The following is a 25,018-nucleotide window of genomic DNA, read 5'->3' as shown; positions in this document are numbered from 1 at the left end:
CCTTGGTTTCTTTATCTGCAAAATGAGGATATTTACTGCTGTGACAGAAAGAATACAGGTATATGTTTGTCATAATGACTGGCCAAGTGTCAGCACTGCATTACTCTCATATATTATGATCGGCTATGCAAGCTGTGTGATTGCTATTTTACATTACATATTAAATGTATTTATTAACTCAGAGTACAGATGTACATGTATGTAATTTGCACGTGTGTGTGGGGGCATGTTCCATATCCTCAGTGATCCAGAAATAGGAATACGTTGGTGAGGAGATTACTAGACTGGCCAAAACTTGATCCAAAATTGTGAAAAGAGTGAAGATCTATACAAATTAATATCTAACCCCAAAGACTTCTCAGCAACATTTTAATGCATATTAAGATTCATTAATGCTTAGATGACAAGAAGATATTCAATAGTAAATGCTATGTCAAGATATTTTGATTTTTATTCCATTGGTTCCTTGAATAAAGATTGAAACTCTCTGGAAACAAACCCTCTGTATGATCAATAGAATCATCTACATACCTTTTCAATCAACTCATAACTCTCTTCGAGTTTGAGCAGCCTGTTCTGCACAGATGTAGATGCTCGCTGATAGACTGCTCGCCACTCCTGAAAGTCACTCTCTGAAATCTCAGCCACAGCAAAACATAAAGTTCTTAACCCTGAAAAAGGTAGCATACATCACCCCAACACACCAAAGAAAATTTTATTTGGAAGTCTATTTCTGTTTTTATTTAACTCTCATTTTTAAAAAAGTGATTCCATGCAAACAGTATACTGAAGTCCAATTAAATTATAACAAAACTTTAGTATAAAACATAGATTAATGTTCCCCTGGTCTTTAAAATTGGTACCTTGATTATAATTCCCAACCCTTTTAATCCATCTTCCATGCCTAAAATCCTAATCTTATCAAGTAATTCTTTTTCTTGGAATCTTCCAATTTTTCCCCAGGACAAAATTTAAGCCCCAAATTATTTTTTATTCATGTTTCAGCAGGTGGCTTCACTCTCATTCCCTGCCATTCACTTCCCACAGACAGGGTTCTTTGCTCTTGCTGGTCACTTTTTCTCCATTCTGCTTTCCCCACTGTCTGCCTTGCAAATACTTTAAGACTCAGTTCCAAAAATCATCTATTTGATGCACCCTCCTCTCATCCAGATGCCAAAGGCAGAAATACTCCTATGGCATGAGTGACAATGTTTTACAGTTCTTCTTGTATGTCTCCTCTATTATAGCACTTGGAAAGCAGTGACCAGAGTTCTTCAGAGTAACTCAGTACCAAGCATAGTGGCTGACTTATTATAGTGGCCTCACAGATGTGTGCAAAGGAAGGAGACCCTGGTGGGGTCTACTGGGAGAGCCACCTTCCCCTTACTAGGATATATGACTACATTTATTACTGCTCTTTGTCATCATAAATCTGTAGTTTAAAAGTCTAAGTATAATTGCGGGATAGTGGCAAAAAAGAACTGCCAGCAGACACATCACGGGAAAACAGTCAAAGCTGATATTTAGTCACCCACCCCCTGTGCTTGCTGCCTGCCAATTTCATAACTCACTTCTCTCTCAGCCAGAAATAAAGTAGATGGATTGAAAGAAGGGAGAGGCCACAGCACTTGTCAGCTACGCAAGGAGCAAGGAAGCAGTTATCTAGGTTCGCAAGAAGACAATGCACCCACTCTAGGTCATTTAACTCTTAAAATGACTAGGACCAAATGCTAGTCTTAGTGATCTCAAGACAAAACATGTCTAAGGGAACAGGTCAGAAGTAAGAAGCAAGGAACATACAAAGTACCCAGAGAACTCTACCTTCCAAGAAAGGATTGCCTATTGCCAGATCACAGAGAGCGGAACTTAAGTCTTTGGGGCCATTTTAGGACATGTTTTTCTCACTTGAACACTTGGCTGGAAAACTCACTGGAGGGCAGTCATGGGGAGAAGTGTCATCCAGCCCAGGGCCAGAAAGAATGGGGTGGAGATGGGGGCCAAGCCATTAAAACCTAAGAGTTGAGTATCTTCAACATCACAACCAGAGAGGAGAAAGATGCCCCCACTTCTCCTCCAAAACAAAAAGAACCCGTGTCATATGCTGCATAGGTTGTACCTGCCAAGGTCTGAGGCTGGGCCTTAAGGAATCCGAATTCTATGAATATACATATTTCCATGCTTTTACATTTTGAAGAACTATACACAGGTTTTTTTTTTTAAAGCCATCTTTTTCATTTGTTTTGGCTTTTGTTTTGGCCTAGTGTTTTAAAAAACATTCCTATCTTTTCTCCGTCAGAGTTAACAGGAAAAAGTATTTGACCAGGTCAGGTTGGTGCCACTGGCAACAGTTCCAGCTGAAACAGACAGGAGTGAAAATTGAGACTGGAGATTTAGATACAGTGAATACCACCACTGTCCAGTATGAGATAAGACTCTACAGATTCTTGTAGTGATTGACTGTCATGTTTAACAACCCTCACTTCCTTTCATCTAACCTGGATCATCTCTCTAGACTATATACTGATTTGCCTTGCACATAATATATTTCAGGAAGACAGACAGACAGGGATAAGTTTGTTTATCCTATTTTGGGTTCTCAGGCCTCATACAGAGCCTGGAGTGGTAGGGTCTCTCTAAAAAAGTCTTGAGTTGTAATAAACTGAATGACAATTTTAATAGTGACATAAGTTTTTAATAAAAAGTTTTGAATTGAAACTAAATTGAATAACTATTTTAATAGTTTAGAGGTTTATTTCTTTCTTATTCAGATTAGAATTTTTATTTTTAGTCTTGCTTATTTCTCTAATGAATTGCTTCAGATACAAAGTGAAATATTTAAAAAGTACATATGATCCACGCTAAAAGTAAAACATTTATAGGCCCTACCATCTAAATCGTGGGAATAAAGTTGTTCAAAATTTTAATAAATGCAGTTTTAGGAAAGTAAAATAAAAATACAGGCTGGGAAAAGCATAGAGTAAAATATAAGTTGCCAACAACTGATATCTTACTTTAGAAATCTCTAAGTCTAATAATAGTGATCCCGAAAGCTATCAGAAGTATATGATTTCTTTTTATTTTAATCATGCTTTATTGCCAAGTTATACTTACCTTCTGTAGCAAACTGCTCTAAATGTTTTAGGGTAATTTCTTTGTATTTTGAAGTCTCTGCCAGTCGATCATAAATTACAGTATCCTGGAAAACAAACAGAAGGTAAAATGACTTAATTAAGCATTCTGAGTTTAATAACGTTGATGTTAATAACATTAGTAGTAGAAAATCAGTCTAACAATCACCAATCCCTTTTAGCATTAGTTTTAAACCACAAGATATTTTTGCCTAATAATACTATTTTCCTAGTGACATTAAGAAATAAGTCTCTAGTCCTGCATCTTCCTTTCTTCTTTCTGAATAAAAATTGCAGTTATTCCCATGTTAGATATCTCATATTCTACCAATGCCTCACTTACCTTCCACATGCTGCAAGATCTACCTTAACCTAGAAGGTTTTCGAGAACACCTCTACAGGTGTTCACAGGTGCTGCGAGGAAGAACGGTCCAGAACTCAAGTAAGTTTGGGAAACACTGGATTGAGCAAAACAACAGAGCTTGTCTTGCTGCAATATTCCTTGGGGCCTTTAAAATGCTAGTGGACTTTTTAGGGTTTTGAGCCTGTTTATGGGACCAGTGCTCACAGAAGAACAAACTTTCAAAAATACAGCACTAAATCCACTGAGAGCACCAGTGGGTACAGTGGGGAGAACCTCGGACAAATCTCGAAATGCCTTAAATAGCCGAATATTTCCGACTGTGTCACTCTAGCATTAAGACTCAGTTTACTTAATCTGTGAAATTTGATTACCTGATTATGTTTAAAGTCCTTTTCAGCTTTAACTTCATGCACTACTTATGCTTCTCTAGTTTTGCTCTTTTATACATTGCCCATTATTCCTTTAGTTATTATCCAGCTTTGGTCTAGTGCTTTAAGAATTTTAGTATTCAACCTTCATGGTTTTATTAGACCAGGAAAAAATAAATCATTTATCTGCAATTACTTTCTCAGTGATATTACCATTTTGGGGTCTCCAGTCTCAGGGCTGAGATTTGGAAGCGGACTAATGGAGTATGATTTAGAACCCTTGAGAGAAACAGAACTTAGTGACCTCAGAACAGATGGAGTATTCCAAGCCCCGATTATGAATTTCTTTTTATTTTTCAGTGATGGAGTGGGAAGGGGGGCAAAGCAAAAGGAAATGATAGTTTCCCCTCATGGCTCCTTACTGAGAATGAAAAGAGTAACTTATAAATTCTATTGTTTTCAGAGGCTAATATTTTCAATAAGATGAATACAGGCCATTCTAAAATGAAGAAAATCTTTGAAAACATTAAAACTACGAAAATAAAAGTGATAAGTAATATAGTTAAAAGGATTACATTCTGTAGTGTATCTAAACATTCTAGCAGAAGAAGCTGATGTTTAGAATGGGAAAAATTAATTTTCTACCTTCTTTGTAGTGTTGAGAAAAAGCAGAAGAAAGATGTGGCCTTCTGCATTAAATGTAGAGTATGTTTTTTAAAACAACAAACACAATCAGCTGGCAATGCCTACACATGAAAAATGAATAAGCATTGTGATGGTTAAAACTGAGTGTCAACTTTATTGGATTGAAAGATACAAAGTACTGATCCTGGGTGTGTTTGTGATGGTGTTGCCAAAGGAGGTTAACATTTGAGTCAGTGGGCTGGGAAAGGCAGACCCACCCTCAGTCTGGATGGGCACCAGCTAATCAGCTGCCAGCGAATAAAAAGCAGGCAGAAAAACGTGAAATGGCAAGACTGGCCTAGCCTCCCAGCCTACGTTTTTCTCCTGGGCTTGATGTTTCCTGCCCTCAAACATCGGACTCCAAGTTCTTCAGTTTTGGAACTCAGACTGGCTCTCCTTGTTCCTCAGCCTGCAGGTCCCATGGCCTATTATGGGACCTTGTGAGAGTATGAGTTAATGTTTAATAACTCCCCCTTATATATGTATTTATTCTGTTATTCTGTCCCTGTAGTGAAACCTAGAGGAACAGAATATTAAAGATGGAGTTCTTTCATTGGTTTTGGGGTTTCTGGAGTTGGCTGCTTAATATGATTAGACCCCAAAATGCTAAGGACTCTACTTCTAACAGTGTGGAGAACACGCATAGTCCTTGGTGTAAACTGTTTAGAGAGTTACATAAAATGAATCATTTGACATTCCTGAATCTTCACCTATGAGAGGCAATGAGTTTAGTGACTCTGTACATAATACCCCTGACCATATGTGGAGAACCAAGGGACATAATGAAGCTGGTTGGTTGTTCGTAAGTTCAGTGGACAATGTGATAAAAGAAAATGAACTCAGGGATTCTGTCTCCTGGCTTCAGAAGCAGATACTGGACCACAAACCTGCTAAGATTGCCCTGAGAGTCTTATCTCCTGTTGAGAAAGAGCTGAAATTGTGTATAAACAGACACAAGCTCTTATCATGTGAGTGTCTGACCTGCAATGAAAGGTGCATGCACAGCCTCGCCAGTTGTCTACTGTTAAAGTGAGGGCATCGATTGGAAAAGAATGGGACCCTGCAACTTGGAATGGGGCTGTGTGGGAGGACCCTGATGAAGCTGGGAACACTGGGTTTGTAAAGTCTCATAAACCTTTTTTACCAGAAGAAACAGCTTCCCTATCCCTAGCAGTGGCAACATGCCCCCCTGAACCATGCTGCCATCAGCCTTTCCACCTTCCTCTGAGGAGATTAACCTTGCACTGCCTGATGCAACAGTGATGGCCTCCCCTGAGGCAGCTGCCAGGCAAGATAACGCTGATTCTCCTCAGGAGCCACCCCCACCACCCTTGTTTGCTTCTAGACCCATAATTAAACTAAAGTCCCAGCGGGCCCCTAGAGGTGAGGTTGAGAGTGGGACCCATGAGGAGGTGTGTGATACTTGAAAAGAACTACTTGAGTTTTCTAATTTATGTAAGCGGAAAACGTCTAGGATGAATGGACAAAAGACTAATTTGAATTATAAAAACAGAGAATCAAGCTCCTCAATCAATTTCCAGACTTGAGCCAGTTTATAGACCCAGAACCCCTTGCATGAAGGAGAGGCGGGGTCCCCTAGAGGAAAGACCCCACTACATTACTGACAATGTATCCAGTTAGTCTTTCTTCCATTCTTCCCCAAGGAGACCTCTGGCCTTTCACTAGGGCAACTGTGTACTGCAGAAAGTGAAATGATCAGACGTTTTGGGGACTGCTGGATAATGTCTCTGAGCTGATGTTGACTCTAGGGGACTCAAAAATGTCACTGTAGTCCTCCAGTTAAAGTAGGGGCTTATGGAGGTGATATAATTAGTGGAGTTTTAACTCAGGTCTGACTTACAGTGGGTTCGATGGGCCCCAGACTCATCCTGTGGTCATTTCCCCAATGCCAAAATAGATAACTGGCATAGACATACTTAGCAGCTGTCAGAATCCCCACATTGGTTCCCTGTCAGCGTGAGTGCCATTATGGTGGGAAAGGCCAAAAGGAAGCCATTAGAGCTGCCTCTACTTAGAAAAATAGTAAATCAAAAACAATATCGCATCTCTGGAGGGACTGCAGAGATTAGTGCCACCATCAAGAACTTGAAAGACTTAGGGGTGGTGATTCCCACCACATCCCCGTTCAACTCTCCCATTTGGCCTATGCAGAAGACAGAGGGATCTTCGAGAATGACAGTGGATTATCACAAGCTTAACCAAGAGGTAACTCCAGCTGCAGCTGCTGTACCAGATGTGGTTTCACTGCTTGAGCATATTAACACATCTCCTGGTACCTGGCATTCAGCCACTGACTTGGCAAATGACTTTTTCTTCACTCCTGACTATAAGGCCCACCAGAAGCAATTTGCTTTCAATATACCTTTACTGTCCTACCTTAGGGGTATATCAACTCTCTGGCTTTGTGTCATGATCTTATTTGGAGAGACTCTGATTGCTTTTCACTCCTACAAGATACCACACTGGTCTCCCACATTGATGACATTACGCTGACTGGATCCAGTGAGGAAGAAATAGCAAACACACTGGACTTATTGGTAAGACATTTGCATGGAAGAGGATGAGAAATAAATCTGACTGATATTCAGAGACCTTCTACCTCAGTAAAATTTCTAGGGGTCCAGTGGTGTGCAGCCTGTTGATATATTTCTTCTAAGGAGAAAGGTAAGTTGCTGCATTTGGTCCCCTCGTACAAGCAAGCAAGAGGCACAACACTTATTGGGCTTATTTGGATTTTGGAGGTATCACATCCCTCATTTGGGTGTGTTACTCTGGCCCATTTATCGAGTGACTGAAAAGACTGCCAGTTTTGAGTGGGGTCCAGAAGAGGAGAAGGCTCTGCAACAGGTCCATGCTGCTGTGGAAGCTGCTCTGCCATTTTGACCGTATGACCCAACAGATCCGATGGTGCTTTGAGTGTCAGTGGCAGATAGGAATGCTGTTTGGAGTCTTTGGCAGGCCCCATAGGTGAATCACAGCAGAGGCCTGTAGGATTGTGGAACAAGGCCCTGCCATCTTCTGCAGATAACTACTTTCCTTTTGAGAGCCAGCTCTTGGCTTGTTACTGGGCTTTAGTGGAAACTGAATGTTTGACCATGGATCAAGTCACCATGCGACCTGAACTGCCTATCATGAACTGGGTGCTTTCTGACCTGTCTAGCCATGAAATGGGTTGTGCATAGCAGCATTCCCTCATCAAATGGAAGTGGTTATATGTGCTCGAGCTCAAGCAGGTCCTGAAAGCACAAGTAAGTTATATGAGGAAGTGGCTCAAATGCCCATGATGTCCACTCCTGCCACCCTGCCTTCTCTCCTCCAGCCTGCACCAATGGCCTCATGGGGAGTTCCTTGGGATCACTTGACAGAAGAAGAGAATACTAGGGCCTGGTTCACAGATAGTTCTGCATGATATGCAGGCATCACCTGAAAGTGGACAGCTATAGCACTACAGCCCTTTTCTAAGACATCCCTGAAGGACAATGGTGAAGGGAGATCTTCCCAGTGGGCAGAACTTCAAGGAGTATACCTGGTTGTGTACTTTGCATGGAAGAAGAAATGGCCAGATGTGCAATTATATACTGATTCATGGGCCATAGCCAATGATTTGGCTGAATGGTCAGGGAATTGGAAGAAGCATGATTGGAAAATTGGTGACAAAGAAATCTAGGGAAGAAGTATGTGGATGGACCTCTCTGAGTGGTCAAAACTGTTAAGATATTTGTATCCCATGAGAGCGCTCACCAATGGGTGACCTCAGCAGAGCAGGATTCTAATAATCAAGTGGATAGAATCACCTGTTCTGTGGATACCACAAAGCCTCTTTCCCTAATCACTCCTGTCATTTGCCAATGGGCCCATGAACAGAGTGGCCATGGTGACAGGGATGGGGCTTATGCATGGGCATAAGTTTATTTTGGTCAGGAGTGGAGAAAAAGTCATTTGCCAAGTTAGTGGCTGGATAACATAAGCAACATGGACTTCAACTCGCCAAGGCTGACCTGGCTACAGACACTTCTGAGTGCCCAATTTGCCAGCAGCAGAGACCAACACTGAGCCCTCGATATGGCACCATCCCTCAGGGTGATCAGCCAGATACCTGATGGCAGGTTGATTATATTAGACCTCTTCCATCATGGAAAGGGCAGAGGTTTGTTCTCACTGGAATAGACACTTCCTCCGGATATGGGTTTGCCTATCCTGCATGCAGCGCTTCTGCCAAGACTACCATCTGTGGACTCATGAATGCCTTATCTACCATCATGGTATTTCACACCACATTGCCTCTGACCAATGCGTTCACTTTACGGCTAAAGAAGTGTGGCAGTGGCTCATGCTCACGGAATTCACTGGTCTTACCATGTTCCCCATCATCCTGAAGCAGCTGGATTGATAGAACAGTGAAATGGCCTTTTGAAGTCACAATTACAAGGCCAACTAGGTGACCATACTTTGCAGGGCTGGGGCAAAGTTCTCCAGAAGGCCATGTATGCTCTGAATCAGCATCCAACATATGATACTGTTTTTCCTATAGCCAGGATTCAAGGGGTGGAAGTAGAAGTGGCACCACTCCCCATCACCCCTAGTGACCCCACTAGCAACGTTTTTGCTTCCTGTTCCGGTGACATCACATTCTGCTTGCTTAGAGGTCTTAGTTTCAGAGGGAGGCACACTGTGATCAGGAGACACAACAATGATTCACTTAAACTGGAAGTTAAGATTGCTACCTGGACACTTTGAGCTCCTTCTACCTTTAAGTCAACAGGTTCAGTAGGGGGTTACAGTGTTGGCTGGGGTGATTGACCTAGACTACCAGGATGAAATCAGTCTACTATTTCATAACAGAGGTAAGGAAGAGTATGCATGGAATACAGGAGGTCCATTAGGGCATCTCTTAGCATTACCATTCCCTGTGATTAAGGTCAATGGGAAACTACAACAGCCCAATTCAGGCAGGACTACAAGTGGTCCAGACCCTTCAGGAAAGAAGGTTTCGGTCACATCATCAGGAAAAAACCACAACCTGCGGAGGTGCTTGCTGTAGACAAAGGGAATAGAGAACAGGTAGTAAAAGTGGGTAATTATCAATACCAGCTATGACTACATGACCAGCTGCAGAAACAAGGACCGTAACCATCATGAGTACTTCCTCACCAACCCCCCAGCTAACATCATATTGAATGGGGAAAAGCTGAAAGCTTTCCCCCAAGAACTGGAACAAGATAAGGATACCCACTTTCATCACAGCTATTCAAAACAGTACTGGAAGTCGAGGCCAGAGCAATCAGCAAGAGAAGAAATAAAAGGAATACAAATTGGAAAAGAGCAAGTAAAATTGTTCCTCTTTGCGGATACATGATCTTATATCTACAAAAACCTGGAGACTCTACCAAAAAAACTTAAGATTTTGATAAATGAATTCAGTAAAATTTCAGGATACAAAATCAATATACAAAAATCAGTAGCACTTCTCTACACCAATAATATCTAGATGAGAAAAAAATTAAAAAGCCAATCCCATTTACAACAGTCATAAAAAATATAAAATACCAGGGCTGGGTGCAGTGGCTCATGCCAGTAATCCCAGCACTTTGGGAGGCTGAGGTGGGCGTTTGAGACCTACCGGAGCAACAAGGCGAAATCCCTCCTCTACAAAAAATACAAAAGAGTTAGCCAGATGTGGTGGTGCATGCCTGTAGTCCCAGTTACTCAAGAGGCTGAGGTGGGAGGATCATGAGAGCCCAGGAAGTCAAGGGTGCAGTGAGTCATGATCACATCATTATACTCCAGCAGCCTGAGCAACAGAGCAAGACCCTATCTCTAAATAAATAAGTAAATAAAATACATACACACACACACACACACACACACACACACACACACAATACCTAGGAATAAATTTAACCAAGGAGGTGAAAGAAAAGAAGAAAAACAAAACACTAGTATAAGAAATTGAAGGCTGGGCATAGCAGCTCACAACTGTAATCCCAGCACTTTGGGAGCTGAGGTGGGTGGATCACCTGAGGTCAACAGTTCAAGACCAGCCTGGCCAACACAGTGAAACCCATCTTCACAAAAATTAACTGGGCATGATAGCAGGTGCCTGTAATCCCAGCTAGTCAGGAGGCTGAGGCAGGAGAATCGCTTGAATCCGGGAGGTGGAAGCTGTAGTGAGCTGAGATTGCACCACTGTACTCCAGCCTGGGTGACAGAGCAAGACTCCATCTCAAAAACAACAACAACAACAACAACAACAAATAAATAAAAAAAGAAATGGAAGGTGACACACAAAATATGGAAAACATCCCATGCCCCATTGGATTGGAATTGTATCATTAAAATGACCACGTTGCCCAAAACAATCTAGAGATTCAATGCAATCCCTATCAAAATACCAATGCTGAAAATGGTGAATAGGAGGCAGGACTAACTTGCAGCTCCCACTCGGGTGGATGAAGCAGCGTGGAGACTCACATTATGAACTTTTGCCCCAAGAACTACCGAAGAAACATACCAGCAAATCTGAGAGAATCCACAGATCCTTTGAAGGAGGTGGTTTGCCACTGCAGGCTTCATTGGGAGAGCTGAAGAACTGTAGTTTGGCTTGCTTTCTCAGCTGGGAGGCTTGTGGCCTGGGGCAAGTTCTCAGGCCAGCTCACTAGCTGCCTGGAAATAAACTTGGTACTGTTGCGGGTGCACGGTGGGAGTGAGACCAGTCTTTTGGGCTGCAGGCTGTGTGGGTGCTGGGTAAGGCCTGTGGGTGCCAGCTTTCCACCACTTCCCTGGTGATGTGTGTGATGCAGCAGAGGCAGCCATAATCCCCCTGGGAACACAGTTCCATTGACATGGGAACCACACCCTCAACCCTCACAACAGCTTCATCAAGTCCCACCCAAGGAGAGTCTGAGCTCAGATATGCCTAACTCTGCACCTACCTGATAGTCCTTGTCTACCTTCCCAGGTAGCCGAAGACAAAGGACATCACTTGGGAGCTCTATGGCCCCACCTGCTCCCTGACCCTAGGGCAAGTTTGCATTCTCCTTATACTACTCCAGCTGATGAACAAGAGCCACCTCCTGGCTGAAAATGCCACCTCCTGGCTGGAGGCCAACCAACACAAAACCAGCACACTTTACAAAAATACAACCAAGGACCCTCAGAGAGTCCACTTCACTCCCCTGCTACCTCCACTGGAGCAGGTGCTGGTATCCACATCTGAGAGACCTAAAGACGGATCACATCACAGGACTCTGTAGACACTCTCCAGGACCAGCCCAGTGCCTGGTAGCTCCACTAGGTGGCTAGATCAAGAAGAGAAATAACAATCACTGCAGTTTGGCTCTCAGTAAGCCCCATCCCTAGGGGAAGGGGGAGAACACCACATCAAGGGAGTACACCATGGGACCAAAGAATCTAAACAGTTGCCCATGAGTCCCAGATCTTTCCTCTGACATTGTCTACCCAAATGAGAAGGAACCAGGAAAACAACTGTGGTAATATGGCCAAACAACGTTCTTTAATACCCCCAAAAGATCATGCTAGCTCACCAAAATGGATCCCATTCAAAGAAATCTCTGAATTGCCAGGAAAAGAATTCAGAAGGTCAATTATTAAGCTAATCAATGAGGCACCAGAGAAAGGCGAAGTCCAACTTAAATAAATCCATAACATGATACAGGATACGAATGAAAAAATCTCCAGTGAAATAGCATAAACAAAAAAGATCACAACTTCTGGAAATGAAGGCCACACTTAGAGAAATGGAAAGTCTCAAAAACAGAATTGAACAAGTAGAAGAAAGAACTTCAGAGCTCAAAGACCAGGCTTTAAAATTAACCCCATCTGACAAAGACAAAGAAAGAAGAATTAAAAACAAATGAACAAAGCCTCCAAGAAATTTGAGATTATGATAAATGACCAAACCTAAGAATAACTGGTGTTCCTAAGGAAGAAGAGAAATCTAAAAGTCTGGAAAACATATGTGAGGGAATAATTGAGGAAAACTTCCCTGGCCTTGCTAGAGATCTAGACACCGAGATACAAGAAACGCAAAGAACACCCAGGAAATTCATCAAAAAAGATGAACATCTCAGCACATAGTCATCATGTTATCTAAAGTCAAGATGAAGGAAAAATCTTAAGAGCTGTGAGCCAAAAGTATCAGGTAAACCTAACAGATTAACAGCAAATCCCCTACAAGCTAGAAAAGACTGAGATCCTACCTTTAGCCTCAATCAAAACAATTATCAGCCAAGTATTTTGTATTCAGTGAAACGCAGCTTCATAAATGAAGGAAAGATACAGTCTTTTCCAGAAAAACAAATGCTCAGAGAATTTGCCACTAGGAAACCAGCACTATAAGAACTACTAAAAGGAGCTCTAAATCTGAAACAAATTATTGCAATACACCAAAATAGAACCTCCTTAATGCATAAATCTCACAGGACCTGTAACACAATGAAAAAAATAAAGGTATTCAGGTAACAAATAGCATGATGAATAGAACAGTACCTCACAGTGTCAATACTAACATTGAATATAAATGGCCTAAATGCTCCACTTAAAAGATACAGAATGGCAAAATGGAAAGAATTCACCAAATATCTCCTGTTTTTGAGAAACTTACCTGACACATAAGGAGTAACATAAAGTTAAGGTAAAGGGGTGGAAAAAGATATTCTACGCAAATGGACACCTAAAGCAAGCAGGAGTAGCTATTCTTATACCAGACAAAACAAACATAAAGCAACAACAGTAAAAGACAAAGAGAGACATTATATAATGATAAAAGGACTAGCCCAACAGGAAAATACTACAATCCTAAATATATATGCACTTAACACTGGAGCTCCCAAATTTATAAAGCAATCAGTACTAGACTTATGGAATGAGAAAGATAGCGGAATAATAGTGGGGAACTTCAAATACTCCAATGACGGCACTAGACAGGTCATTAAGACAGAAAGTCAACAAAGAAACAATGGACTTGAATTATACTCTAGAACAAATGGACTTAACAGATATTTACAGAACATTCTACCCAACAAATGTTGACTATACATTCTATTCATCAGCACATGGAACATTCTCCAAGATAGACCATATGATAGACCACAAAACAAATCTGAACAAATTTAAGAGATTTGAAATTATAGCAAGTATATCTCAGATCACAGTGGAATCAAATTGGAAATCAACTCCAAAAGGAAACCTCAAAACCATGCAAATACATGAAAATTAAATAACCCACTCCTGAATGATCATTGGGTCAACAATGAAATCAAGATGGAAATTTAAAAAATTCTTTGAACTGAAGGATAACAGTGACACAACCTATCAAAACCTTTGTGATACAGCACAAGCAGTGCTAAGAGGAAAGTTCATAGCATTAAATGTCAACATAAAAAATTCTGAAAGAGCACAAATAGACATAAGGTCACACCTGAAGGAACCAGAGGAACAAGAACATACCAAACCCAAACCCAGCAGAAGAAAAGACATAACCAAGATCAGAGCAGAACTAAATGAAAATTGAAACAAAAAAAAAATACAAAATATAAATGAAACAAAAATCTGGTTCTTTTAAAAGATAAAAATTGACAGACCATTAGCGAGATTAACCAAGAAAAGAAGAAAGAAGATACAGATAAGCTCAATTAGAAACAAAACAGGGATATTGTAATATAACCAATACCAAAGTACGAAAGATCATTCGAGGTTATTGTGAATACCTCTATGTGCATAAACTAGAAAACCTAGAGGAGAGAGATAAATTGTTGGAAATATACAACCCACCTAGATTTAACCAGGGAGATACAGAATCTCTGAACAGATCAGAAGTGAGATTGAAATGGTAATTAAAAAGTTACCATCAAAAAAGGCCCGGGACCAGAGAGATTGACAGATGAATTCGATCAGACATTCAAAGAAGAATTGGTACCAATCCTATTGACACTATTCCAAAAGGTAGAGAAAGAGGGAATCCTTTCTAAGTCATTCTGTGAAGCCAGTATCACCCTAATACCAAAACCAGGAGAGAATATAACAATAAAAAGAAAACTACAGACCAATATCCCTGATGCACATACATACAAAAATCCTCAACAAAACCCACTAACCAAATCCAGCAGCATATCAAAAAGATAATCCACCAGGATCAAGTGGGTTTCACACCAGGGATGCAGAGATGGTTTAACATCTGCAAGTCAATAAATGTGATACACCACATAAACAGAATTAAAAACAAAAACCACATGATCATATCAATAGATGCAGAAAAAGCATTTGACAAAACCTAGCATCCCTTTATGATTAAAACCCTCAGCAAAATTGACATAGGAGGAAGACAACTTAAGAAAAGCCATCTATGACAAACCAACAGTCAACATTATACTGAATGGGAAAAAGTTGAAAGCATTCGCCCAAGAACTGGAACAAGACAAGGATGCCCACTTTCACCACTTTATTCAACATAATATAGAAGTTCTAGCCAGAGCGATAAGACAAAAGAAATAAATAAAGGGTATCCAAATTGGTAAAGAGGAAGTCAATTCACTTTTTCTGAGATGATCACATACCTAAAAAACCCTAAAAACTCCTCCAAAAAGTTCCTAGAACTGGTAAATGAATTCAGCAAAGTTTCAGGATACAAAATTAATGTACACAAATCAGTAGCTCTGCTATAAAACAATAGCAATCAAGCTGAGAATCAAATCAAGAACGCAACCCCTTTTACAATAGCTGCAAAAAATTAAAATACTTAGGAATATACCTAACCAAAAAGGTGAAAGAGCTCTACAAGAAAAACTACAAAACACTCCTGAAAGAACTCACAGATGACACAAACAAATGGGAACACATCCCATGCTCATGGATGGGTAGCATCAATGTTGTAAAAATGACATACTTCTAAAAGCAATCTATAAATTCAATACAATTCCCATCAAAATACCACCATCATTCTTCAGAATTAGAAAAACAATCCTAAATTTTGTATGGAACCACAAAAGAGCCTGCAAAGCCAAAGCAAGACTAAGCAGAAAGAACAAATTTGAAGGCATCACATAACCTGAATTCAAATTATAATATTATATAAGGCCATAGTCATCAAAACAGCATGGTAATGGTATAAAAACAGACATATAGACAAATGGAAGAGAATGAAGAACTCAGTAATAAAGCTAAATACTTACAGCCCAATGATCTTCAGCAAAGCAAACAAAAACATAAGTGGGAAAAGGACACCTTAGTCAACAAACGATGCTGGAGTAATTGTCAAGCCACATGTAGAAGAATAAAACTGAATCCTCATCTTTCACCTTATACAAAAAGCAATTCAAGATGGATCAAAGACTTATATCTAAGACCTGAAATAATAAAAATTCTAGAAGATAATATCAGAAAAACCCTTCTGGACACTGGCTTAGGCAAAGACTTCATGACCAAGAACCCAAAAGCAAATGCAACAAAGACAAAGATAAATAGATGTTACTTAATTAAAGTAAAAAGCTTCTGCACAGCAAAAAATATAATCAAGACAGTAAACAGACAACCCACACAGAATGGGAGAAAATCTTCACAAAGGATGTATCTGATGAAGGACTAATACCCAGAATGTACAGTGAACTCAAAACAAATCAGCAAGAGGAAAATAAACAATTCCATCAAAAAGTGGGCTAAGGACATAAACAGACAATCCTCAAAAGAAATATACATATGGCCAACAAATGTGTGTACACACACACATACACACACACACACACACACACACATCGTGTATATGTATATATATACATACACATGATATATATACATATACACACACACACACACACACACACACACACATACACACACCATGGAATACTACTTAGCCATAAAAAGGGGTGAAATAATGGTATTCACAGTAACCTGGATGGGATTGGAGATGATTAGACTAAATGAAGTAACTCAGGAATGAAAAACCAAACATCATCTGTCCTCACTCATAAGTGAGAGCTAAGCTATGAGGATGCAAAGACATAAGAATGATACAAATGTACTTCAGGACCTGTGGGGAAGGGAAGGGTGGTAGGGGAGTGAGGGATAAAAGACTATATGCCATATATAGTATACATTGCTTGGGTGATAGATGCACGAAAATCTGAGAAATCACCACTGAAAAATTTATTCATGTACTAGAAAGTAAAATAAAATATCTCCCCCCAAACAAAATACAAACGTCAGTCTTCACAGTTAGAAAAAAACAATCCTAAAATTCATACAGAACCAAAAAAAAAAAGAGCCCAAACAGCTAAAATAATCCTGAGCAAAAAGGATAAAGCTGGGGGCATCACATTACCTAAATTCAAAAATTTATTACAAGGCTATAGAAACCAAAACAACATGGTACTGGCATAAAAATTGACACATAAACCAATGGAACAGAATAGAGAACCCAGAAATAAAAGCCAAGTATTTATAATCAACTCCTCTTTGATAAAGCTGATAAGAACCTACACTGGAGAAAGGTCATGCTTCTTCAATAAATGGTGCTTGGAAATCTAAAAACTCATTCTAAATAAGAATGAAGCTGAACCCTTATCTCGTGCCATATACAAAAAAATCAAATAAAAATGGATTAAAAACAAACATAAAACTCAAACTTATAAAAAATACTCAAAAAAAAAAAAAAAAACCTAGGGAAAACTATCTTGGGCATTGGTTTAGGCAAAAAAACTATGACAAAGACTTTGAAAATACAGGCAACAAAAACAAAAATTCACTAATAGGACTATATTAAACTAAAAAGCACAGCAAAAGAAACAATCAACAGAGTGAAAAGAATCTGTTTAACAGAAGAAAATGCAAACTATTCATCCTAAAAAGGACTAATAGCCACAATATACAAGGAACTGAAACAACAGGCAACAAATAATTCTCTTAAAAAGTGGGCATAGGACATAAGTAAGCATTTGTCAAAAGAAGACATACATATAGTCAACAAGTATATGACAAAAATGCTCAACATCACTAGTAATCAGAGAAAGGCACATCGAAATCACAATGAGATGTCATCTTACCCTGGTTAGAATGGCTATTATTTAAAAGGCAACGAATAACTGATGTAGGCGAGGATACGGAGAAAAAGGACCTCTTGCAAACTGTTGTTGGGAACGTAAACTAGTACAGCTGCTATGGAAAAGAGGATAGAGAGTTCTTAAAGACACTAGAATTACCATTCAATTCAGCAACCCCACTACCCAAAGAAAAAGAAATCAATATATCAAAGGGATACGTGCACTCATGTTTATTGCAGCACCATTCACAAAAGCAAAGATATGGAATTAACTTAAGTGTCCATCAAGTGTCTATCAACAGACCAACAGATTAAAAAAAAAGATGTATATACACAAAATGGTATACTATTCAGCCATAAAGAATAACGACATCATGTTATTTGCAGCATCAAAGATGGAACTGGAGGTCATTATCAAGTGAAATATGCCAGGAACAAAATAACAAATATTCCACATTCTGACTTATATGTGGGAGCTAATAAAATCTGATCACACAGAGGTAGAGAGTAGAAACACCAACAGGGAAGGGTGATACAGAGGAAAGAGAAAGGAAGGAGGAGGGAGGATAAAGAGGACTGGGTTAAACAGTTCAAACATACAGTAAGATAGATAGCAGGAATAAATTCAATGTTTGATGGTAGAGTAGGGTGACTATATTCCACAAAAATGTACTGTACTAAGTTGATGGATACTCTAAGTACCCTGGCTTGATCACTATGCATCATATACATGTAACAATTTCTTATGTATCCCATAGATTTGTACAAGTAATAAAAACAAGGCTGAGACAGGAGGATCACTTGAGCCAGGAATCTGGGATTATAGTGTGCTATGATCACATTACTGCACTCCAGCCTGGGTGACAGGCTAAATAAATAAATGAATAAATATAATTTAAAAATTTAAAAACAAGAAAATGAACAATCAATTTTATAATGGGCAAAAGATCTGAAGATACCACATCACAGAAGACATACAGATGTCAAATAAGTACATGAAAAAATGTTCAACATCATATGTCAGGGAATTGGAAATTAGACCAACAATAAAATACCAGTACATCTATTAGAATAGACCAAATGCAAAACACTGACAACATCAAATGTGGGTGAAGATGTGGAGAAACAAAAGCTCTCATTAATTGCTGATGGGAATGCAAAATGGTATAGCCATTTGAAAGACAGTTTGTCAGTTTCTTACAAAATGAAACATTCTTTTACTGTAAGATCTTGCAATCATTCTTAGTGTTTACCCAAATGAGATGAAAACCTCTGCTTACACAAAAACACACATATGGATGTTTACCATAGCTTTATTCATATAATTGCCAAAATGGAAAGAGATGAAGATGTCCTTTAGCAGGTGAATGGACAAACTGTGGCACATCCAGACAACATATTCAGTACTAAAGAGAAATGAGCTGTCAAGCCATGAAAAGACATAGAGGAGCCTTAAATGAGTATTACTAAGTGAAAGAGGCCAGTCCAGAAAGGCTATATGCTATATCATGCTAACTATATGACATTCTGGAAAAGGCAGTAAAAGAAACAGTGGGGACAGTAAAAGCAACGGTGGTTTCTAGGGCCTTAGAGAGGAGAGATGAATGATTAGGCGGGGCACAGGGGATTTGTAGGGCAATGAAAATACTGTATATGATACCATAATAGTGGATACATATCACTACACATTTATCCAAACCCACAGAATTTACAATACCATGAGTGAACCCTCATGTAAAGTCTAGGGTTTCGGTGATAATGATGTGTCAGTGTAGATCATGGATTGTTATAAATGTACCACCCTGGTGGGCGATGTTGATAATGGGGAGTGTATGTATGATGGCAGGGCATGTATGTGGACTCTGCCTTCTGCTGGATTTTGCTGGGAACTTAAAACTGATCTAAAAACAAAGTCTATATAAAATACATTAGTTTTTTTGCAGAACAGCAAAATATATGCAAGCTAATTCTATGATTATTAAAAATGGAAGTCTAATGTTCTTATTTTTTTATTCACTGCCTTAACTCCCCAAACAAGTTTCTAGGTAGAAGACTATTCCAAATTATACAAGAAAGGATGTGATTTGGGTTTTGTAAACTGGACATTTATCAACCATTTAAAGTGGGAGGTCGTAAAGGCTCTCTTTACTCCCTCATTACTGAATGTTACTTTTGGGATGTGGAAGATCTTTATGATACACTTTAGAATTGTATCCTAATCTTTTTATTTAATACTTCTCTGACTAGTCTAAGCTCCTAACAAGTCTTAGGTCTTATCTTCACACCTCCAAAATCCAGTTCAAACTGTGATGGGAGAATGTATAGAACAAATAAATGTTAGATGTTTTATTCGATGAGAATACAAAATCAAAGGAAATCTATAACTAAATTCATGAAACATCATGAAATAATTCTACCAAAATGCTTTAAAATCAAGGCATTCAAAAACTGCATTTCACTGCTTTTAAACCAAGGCATTTAACATTCTCAAAATGAATTTATATAATAGGTTTATATGTGATAAAGCAAGGATGTTGATCTATTTAAAATAGGAATGTTCCAAGTTGGGAAGTTTATAAACTAGGTAACTGGAAAGAACACTTCAAAAGGAAAATACTGACTGATCTCAATAAAAAGGGTCCTGGTCAGTAGATTTCTCATTTTCCCATGAGTATAAATATATTTAACTGAAAAAATTCAGTTAGAATAACGTATTACTATTTCTGTCAATATAACCTGACAATATACCAAAGCCAAGTCAGGAATTGTTATAATTAAAACAATGCAGACAGTAATCACATGATATAATTATGGTAGTTAACTGTGATCTAATTCCCCCCATCTCTATGTGTTTTAAAAAATTAGATTCAAACCAGAGTGAATCACATTCTAATTTTTAAATATTTTCTATAACTGTCTTTAACATAGTTTATATAGTATAAACCTGAAATATTATGTATCAAAAATTGAATTATATAAAAATAACCTAGGCCAAAGCACCAAATTTGCTCAGATGGAATTTCACATTTCACCAGAAGAGGCTGAACATTATTAGTATAAAACACCAACAAAAGTGGATGTCAGCAACTTCATGTTAAACATCTGTGTTACATTTCCATAGCAGAATGCCTAACATATACATTGTAAACCATCATAAATCACAACTGTAAAAAATAAAAATAAAAACTTACAGCTCCTTTGCAGTAGAGTCGTAACTTCCCAGATGGAGTGCGAACAATCACTGACATTCTTTTTCTAGCACTGAAAGAAAGAGGTTTTCTATAATGTGTCATCATACCAAAGATATGCATCTATATGCTTGCAATGCCTCACATATTTTAATATTCACAGTGAAAAAGTAAATCTGACCAAATCATGAGCCCTAATCTTCCACATACACAAACTATCTCGCGTGTACAGTTGGGCACCTGTAAAAGTTACATTATGCTTTTTAAGGCACCAGGGTACTATTTACTGTTCCAGTGGAATAGTTGAAAAAATAGGTCCTCAGAAACCTGCAAGAGCTCATACCCATCAGAGTAGAGTCCTGGCTCAGTTTTCAGATTTGAAAAAATATTTAAGTTGGTTTCTTAAGGGATAAATTATGTTATAGTTTTTATTAAAAACAGAAATATCAATAAAAATCAATTTTTATTAAAAATAGAAATGATAATCAGTGATACTCCATCACACACAAAGGTCAATGCTGGTACTTTAAAAAACAACTTAAGCATTCACAACTATTGTTTTTCAATGATGACTAGCAAACCACTGGCTTCATGCTAAAAACCTAATTTATGTAGCAAACTTAAGCTAATGAGCACAAACATTTTAATACTGTGTTGGTGACATAGTTTAATAAGAACTGTGTCAAATGTACATCTTTCAATGCATTAGTAAAAAAGAGATAGCAAATAACATTGAATGGAAGAAACTGGGACAGCATTACAAAGGATAGGACTCATTTGGACCATCAGTATATAAGCATCCTCCTCTGAACTGAGGGCAGAAAAGGACTTCTCAAATGTCTCTATCTACTAGTTGTTTTACCTGCTTAAAAAAACTGAAATGAGTTCAATATACAGCAACTGTCAGTTATGGTATCATAGTGTACAGTGAGGAGTTTCTTTCAGAAGAATTTAGAAGTATTTAAGTTCTCTCTTTCTCCATCCGTAATGCTCCTGGTATTACTACCTCAATCTCTATCCTTGTACATCAGGAACACATTTAATCATAATGTGTTTGTAATGACACCTATACATTCTATATTAGCCCTTCCTGGTTCATGCCTCTTTTACTTCAGCTTTGATAATGTGGTCCCAAATTCATCAACTTCCTCGTTCTCTTCCCAGTGTAACCTCCAAATACTGGGTGAATGAGAACTCTCTTTTGTTGTACATCAATGTGAGTAGATTTTGCTGAAGAAAAGTTATTAATTGCCATTTAGATATGTTTTTTAAACCACACTTAGAAATTTTGTCTGTCTTGTCATACCTGGCCATAGAGATTAGCAAATACATGATGTTATACAACACCAACTAGGTGCTCCTTACTGCCTAGTAACCCATCACATTCCAACAAGCTTGTTCTCTCGCCCTGTGCAGGGCTACAGCACATCTTCTTGATTCTCCAAGTCTCCCATGCTTCCTCCTCACCCCAGAACCTTGACAAAAATTCACCTTGATAAAACTTCAGGTAAGAAATCCCTTTTTGGCAGTTGGCTCATGTCTGTAATTGCAGCATTTTGGGAGGCTGAAGTGGGTGGATCACTTGAGGTCAGGAGTTCGAGACCAGCCTGGCCAACATGATGAAACCCTATTTCTACTAAAAATACAAAAATTAGCCAGTTGTGGTGACATGCACCTGTAATCCCAGCTATTCAGGAGGCTGAGGCATGAGAATCACTTGAATCTGGGAGGTGGAGGTTGCAGTAAGCCAAGATCACGCCCCTGTATCCAGCCTGGGTGACAGAGTGAGAGTCTGTCTTGGGGGGAGGGAGGGGTAAGGTGAGTCGGGGAAGAAATCACTTTTCTTTCTGCCATTAAAACCTGCATATTTATGTGTGCACCATCCCCTCCATCTTTTTTGCTGATATGATGGAAGAAACATTTTCCTATCAGAGGTGTTTCTTCCACATGTCTATGAACCTCCTCTCATTCCACTTTCTCAGTAACCTCACTCCAAAGGTTACGTTGTTCTCCCCTGAATCTGCCTCCTCTCCTTCTATAAAGATCCTGTTCATAAGCATTTAAACATACTCTGTTCTCTCCCCTACAAAACTGAGCCCACACAAGCACCCCTCCATTAAGCCATATCCTTCAACTCTTTCACATTTCAACTTCTCTAAACCATCACTACATATACTGTCTTCACTCATCTCCCCGCTTCATTCCCAGTCTTTTCCTTTTTGTTCTCTCCTCACCATTCCAATGAATAGCTACATTCAGCAAATACTTTTCAAACTTCTTACCTAAATTTGCAGCAGTCTCTGACACAGATGACCACTCTTCCGTTGAGCCCTCTTCTGGCTCTGTGCTATGACCCTCTCTGTCCTCTCTATCTGTAACAACAAGGTGGTCTCTTTTGCTGATTCCTCTTTTCTTAATCAACCCTTATACTCATGGTTTAATTGTTAGCTTTCCATTTTCTCCTCACTTTATATGTTATCTTCAGGAGATCCCATTCAGTCTTATGACTTCAAATACCACTTGCCAACTACTGTCTGCCAAATCGCTATTTCAGCCACAGATTTCTCTTGTTTCAGGCCCTTATATTAAACTGCTTACCTGACACTTCCATTTGTATGTCTCACAGGCATCTAAAACTAAGACTTTAAACATTTCAGCCTCCACTATTCCTCTTCCCACTTCTGCCATCTGTGTAAAGGCACCTCTGTCTACTCAGTTGTTCATGCCAGAGACCCTAACCTCTTCCTCTTTTTGCCTTCTACCTCCAATCCCTTACAAAGTCCCTCTGACATTCCTCTACAAGGTACATGGATTCTATCAACTTTCTTTTATTTTCACTACCATCATCCTAGTTTAAGCCACTACTGTCTTTCATAGCGACTATTTTACCAGCATCGCATTCACTTTTCTCATGTCATTCTTAAACCCGCCTTCATCACTGAATTGTGAAAGAACAGAAACTCCCAACCCTGCCTTATTTTCTTCTTCATGGCACTCATCACCTAGCATGGTGCTTTCTAAGTGTGGTTTAAAAAACATTTCTAAATGCCAAGTAATAGGCTACTAATGATAGCCTACAGATATACTACAATAAGCTTGGGAAAAACAATCACTTTGACATGTAAAGAGATGAGGGCTGCACTTTGAAAATACTCCAACTGTTTAATTATTCAACATATTCATCTTCTTTGGGATCTTCAGAGCATACAAGTTAAAAAAAACTGTAAAGAATAAGTCAGACAGACCCCATTATTTTTGTTATTAACCACTGGCATGTGGTCACTCCCAATCAAGGCAGCAAACAGAGTTGGCACAGAAAAGGAAATGTCTCCCCTACGCAATGTACAAGCTTGCCTTATGCAGAAGAAAGTTCAAGAAAAATGATGGACACTTATTTCCCTGAACAACAGCGTTATTTCCTCATGGCCTTAATTCTGTGAAGTGTCCTGTGAATGATGCCATCTTTAAAGACCCTGCAGCAAAGGCCTCTCTGCCTCAAGAAGGCAGGTAAGCTGGGAAATTACATGGTCACGTGGGAGTAAAAGGCTAAAAACTCATAGACTTATCACTGATTGTAACTAAAGTGATCTATTATTCGTCCTTAAGCAATAAAATAAGTCAGACAATCAGTTTGCTTTCTGTTCTTTCCTTCTAGATGGTAACTGGTCTTACACCTAATAGAGACATGAATATGGTTCCCCAAATCCTGAAGACAATGAAATGTAATGAGCATTCAGTTAGAATGCTGGCTTCCCAACTCTGACTCATCTCTACTCCACCTACATCTGAAGCCTCTAAACATAACTGTGTTTCCAGATCGCCAGCCATAAGACGCCTGGCCATAGATGCTAGGCTTGTGAATCAGACAGTTATATTTCAAAAAGGTTTCTTCATTTTCTAAATTTAAAAATCGATATATAGTATTTGTACATATTTATGGGGTATATGTAATATTTTGTTAGATACATAGATTTTATAATGATCAAATCGGGGTATTTGGGATATTCATGATCTTGAGTATTTATTTACCTATCACTTGTATGTCCTGGGAACATTTTAAGCCTTGTCTTCCAGCTATTTTGAAATATACAACACATTGTTGTTAACTATAATTACCCTAGTTTATTATGGAACATCAGAACTTACTTCTTCAACATAACCGTATGTTGAAACCCATTAACCAACCCCTCTTTGTCCCTCCATCTTCCCAG

The 25,018-nt window shown here is 38.9% G+C and overlaps 1 protein-coding gene across 6 annotated transcripts in view; it reads right to left on the bottom strand.

Moving 5' to 3' along the window:
• ATP8A1 (ATPase phospholipid transporting 8A1) overlaps positions 1-25,018 on the bottom strand; it is a 250,764-nt gene that overhangs the window by 110,556 nt on the left and 115,190 nt on the right. For all 6 annotated transcript variants that reach the window (XM_078367269.1, XM_008993413.5, XM_002745887.6 and 3 more), the window contains 3 exons: positions 20,811-20,880; positions 3,112-3,196; positions 532-671 (listed from right to left, as the gene is read on the bottom strand). In XM_078367269.1, coding sequence (XP_078223395.1) covers positions 532-671; positions 3,112-3,196; positions 20,811-20,880 — 295 coding nt within the window. The remainder of the gene's footprint in view (positions 1-531; positions 672-3,111; positions 3,197-20,810; positions 20,881-25,018) is intronic.

This window comes from Callithrix jacchus, chromosome 3 (assembly GCF_049354715.1).
Source record: "Callithrix jacchus isolate 240 chromosome 3, calJac240_pri, whole genome shotgun sequence".
Classification (NCBI taxonomy): domain Eukaryota; kingdom Metazoa; phylum Chordata; class Mammalia; order Primates; family Cebidae; genus Callithrix; species Callithrix jacchus.
The sequence above is the reverse complement of the archived record's forward strand: the minus strand, read 5'-3'. Positions and strand labels throughout refer to the sequence as shown.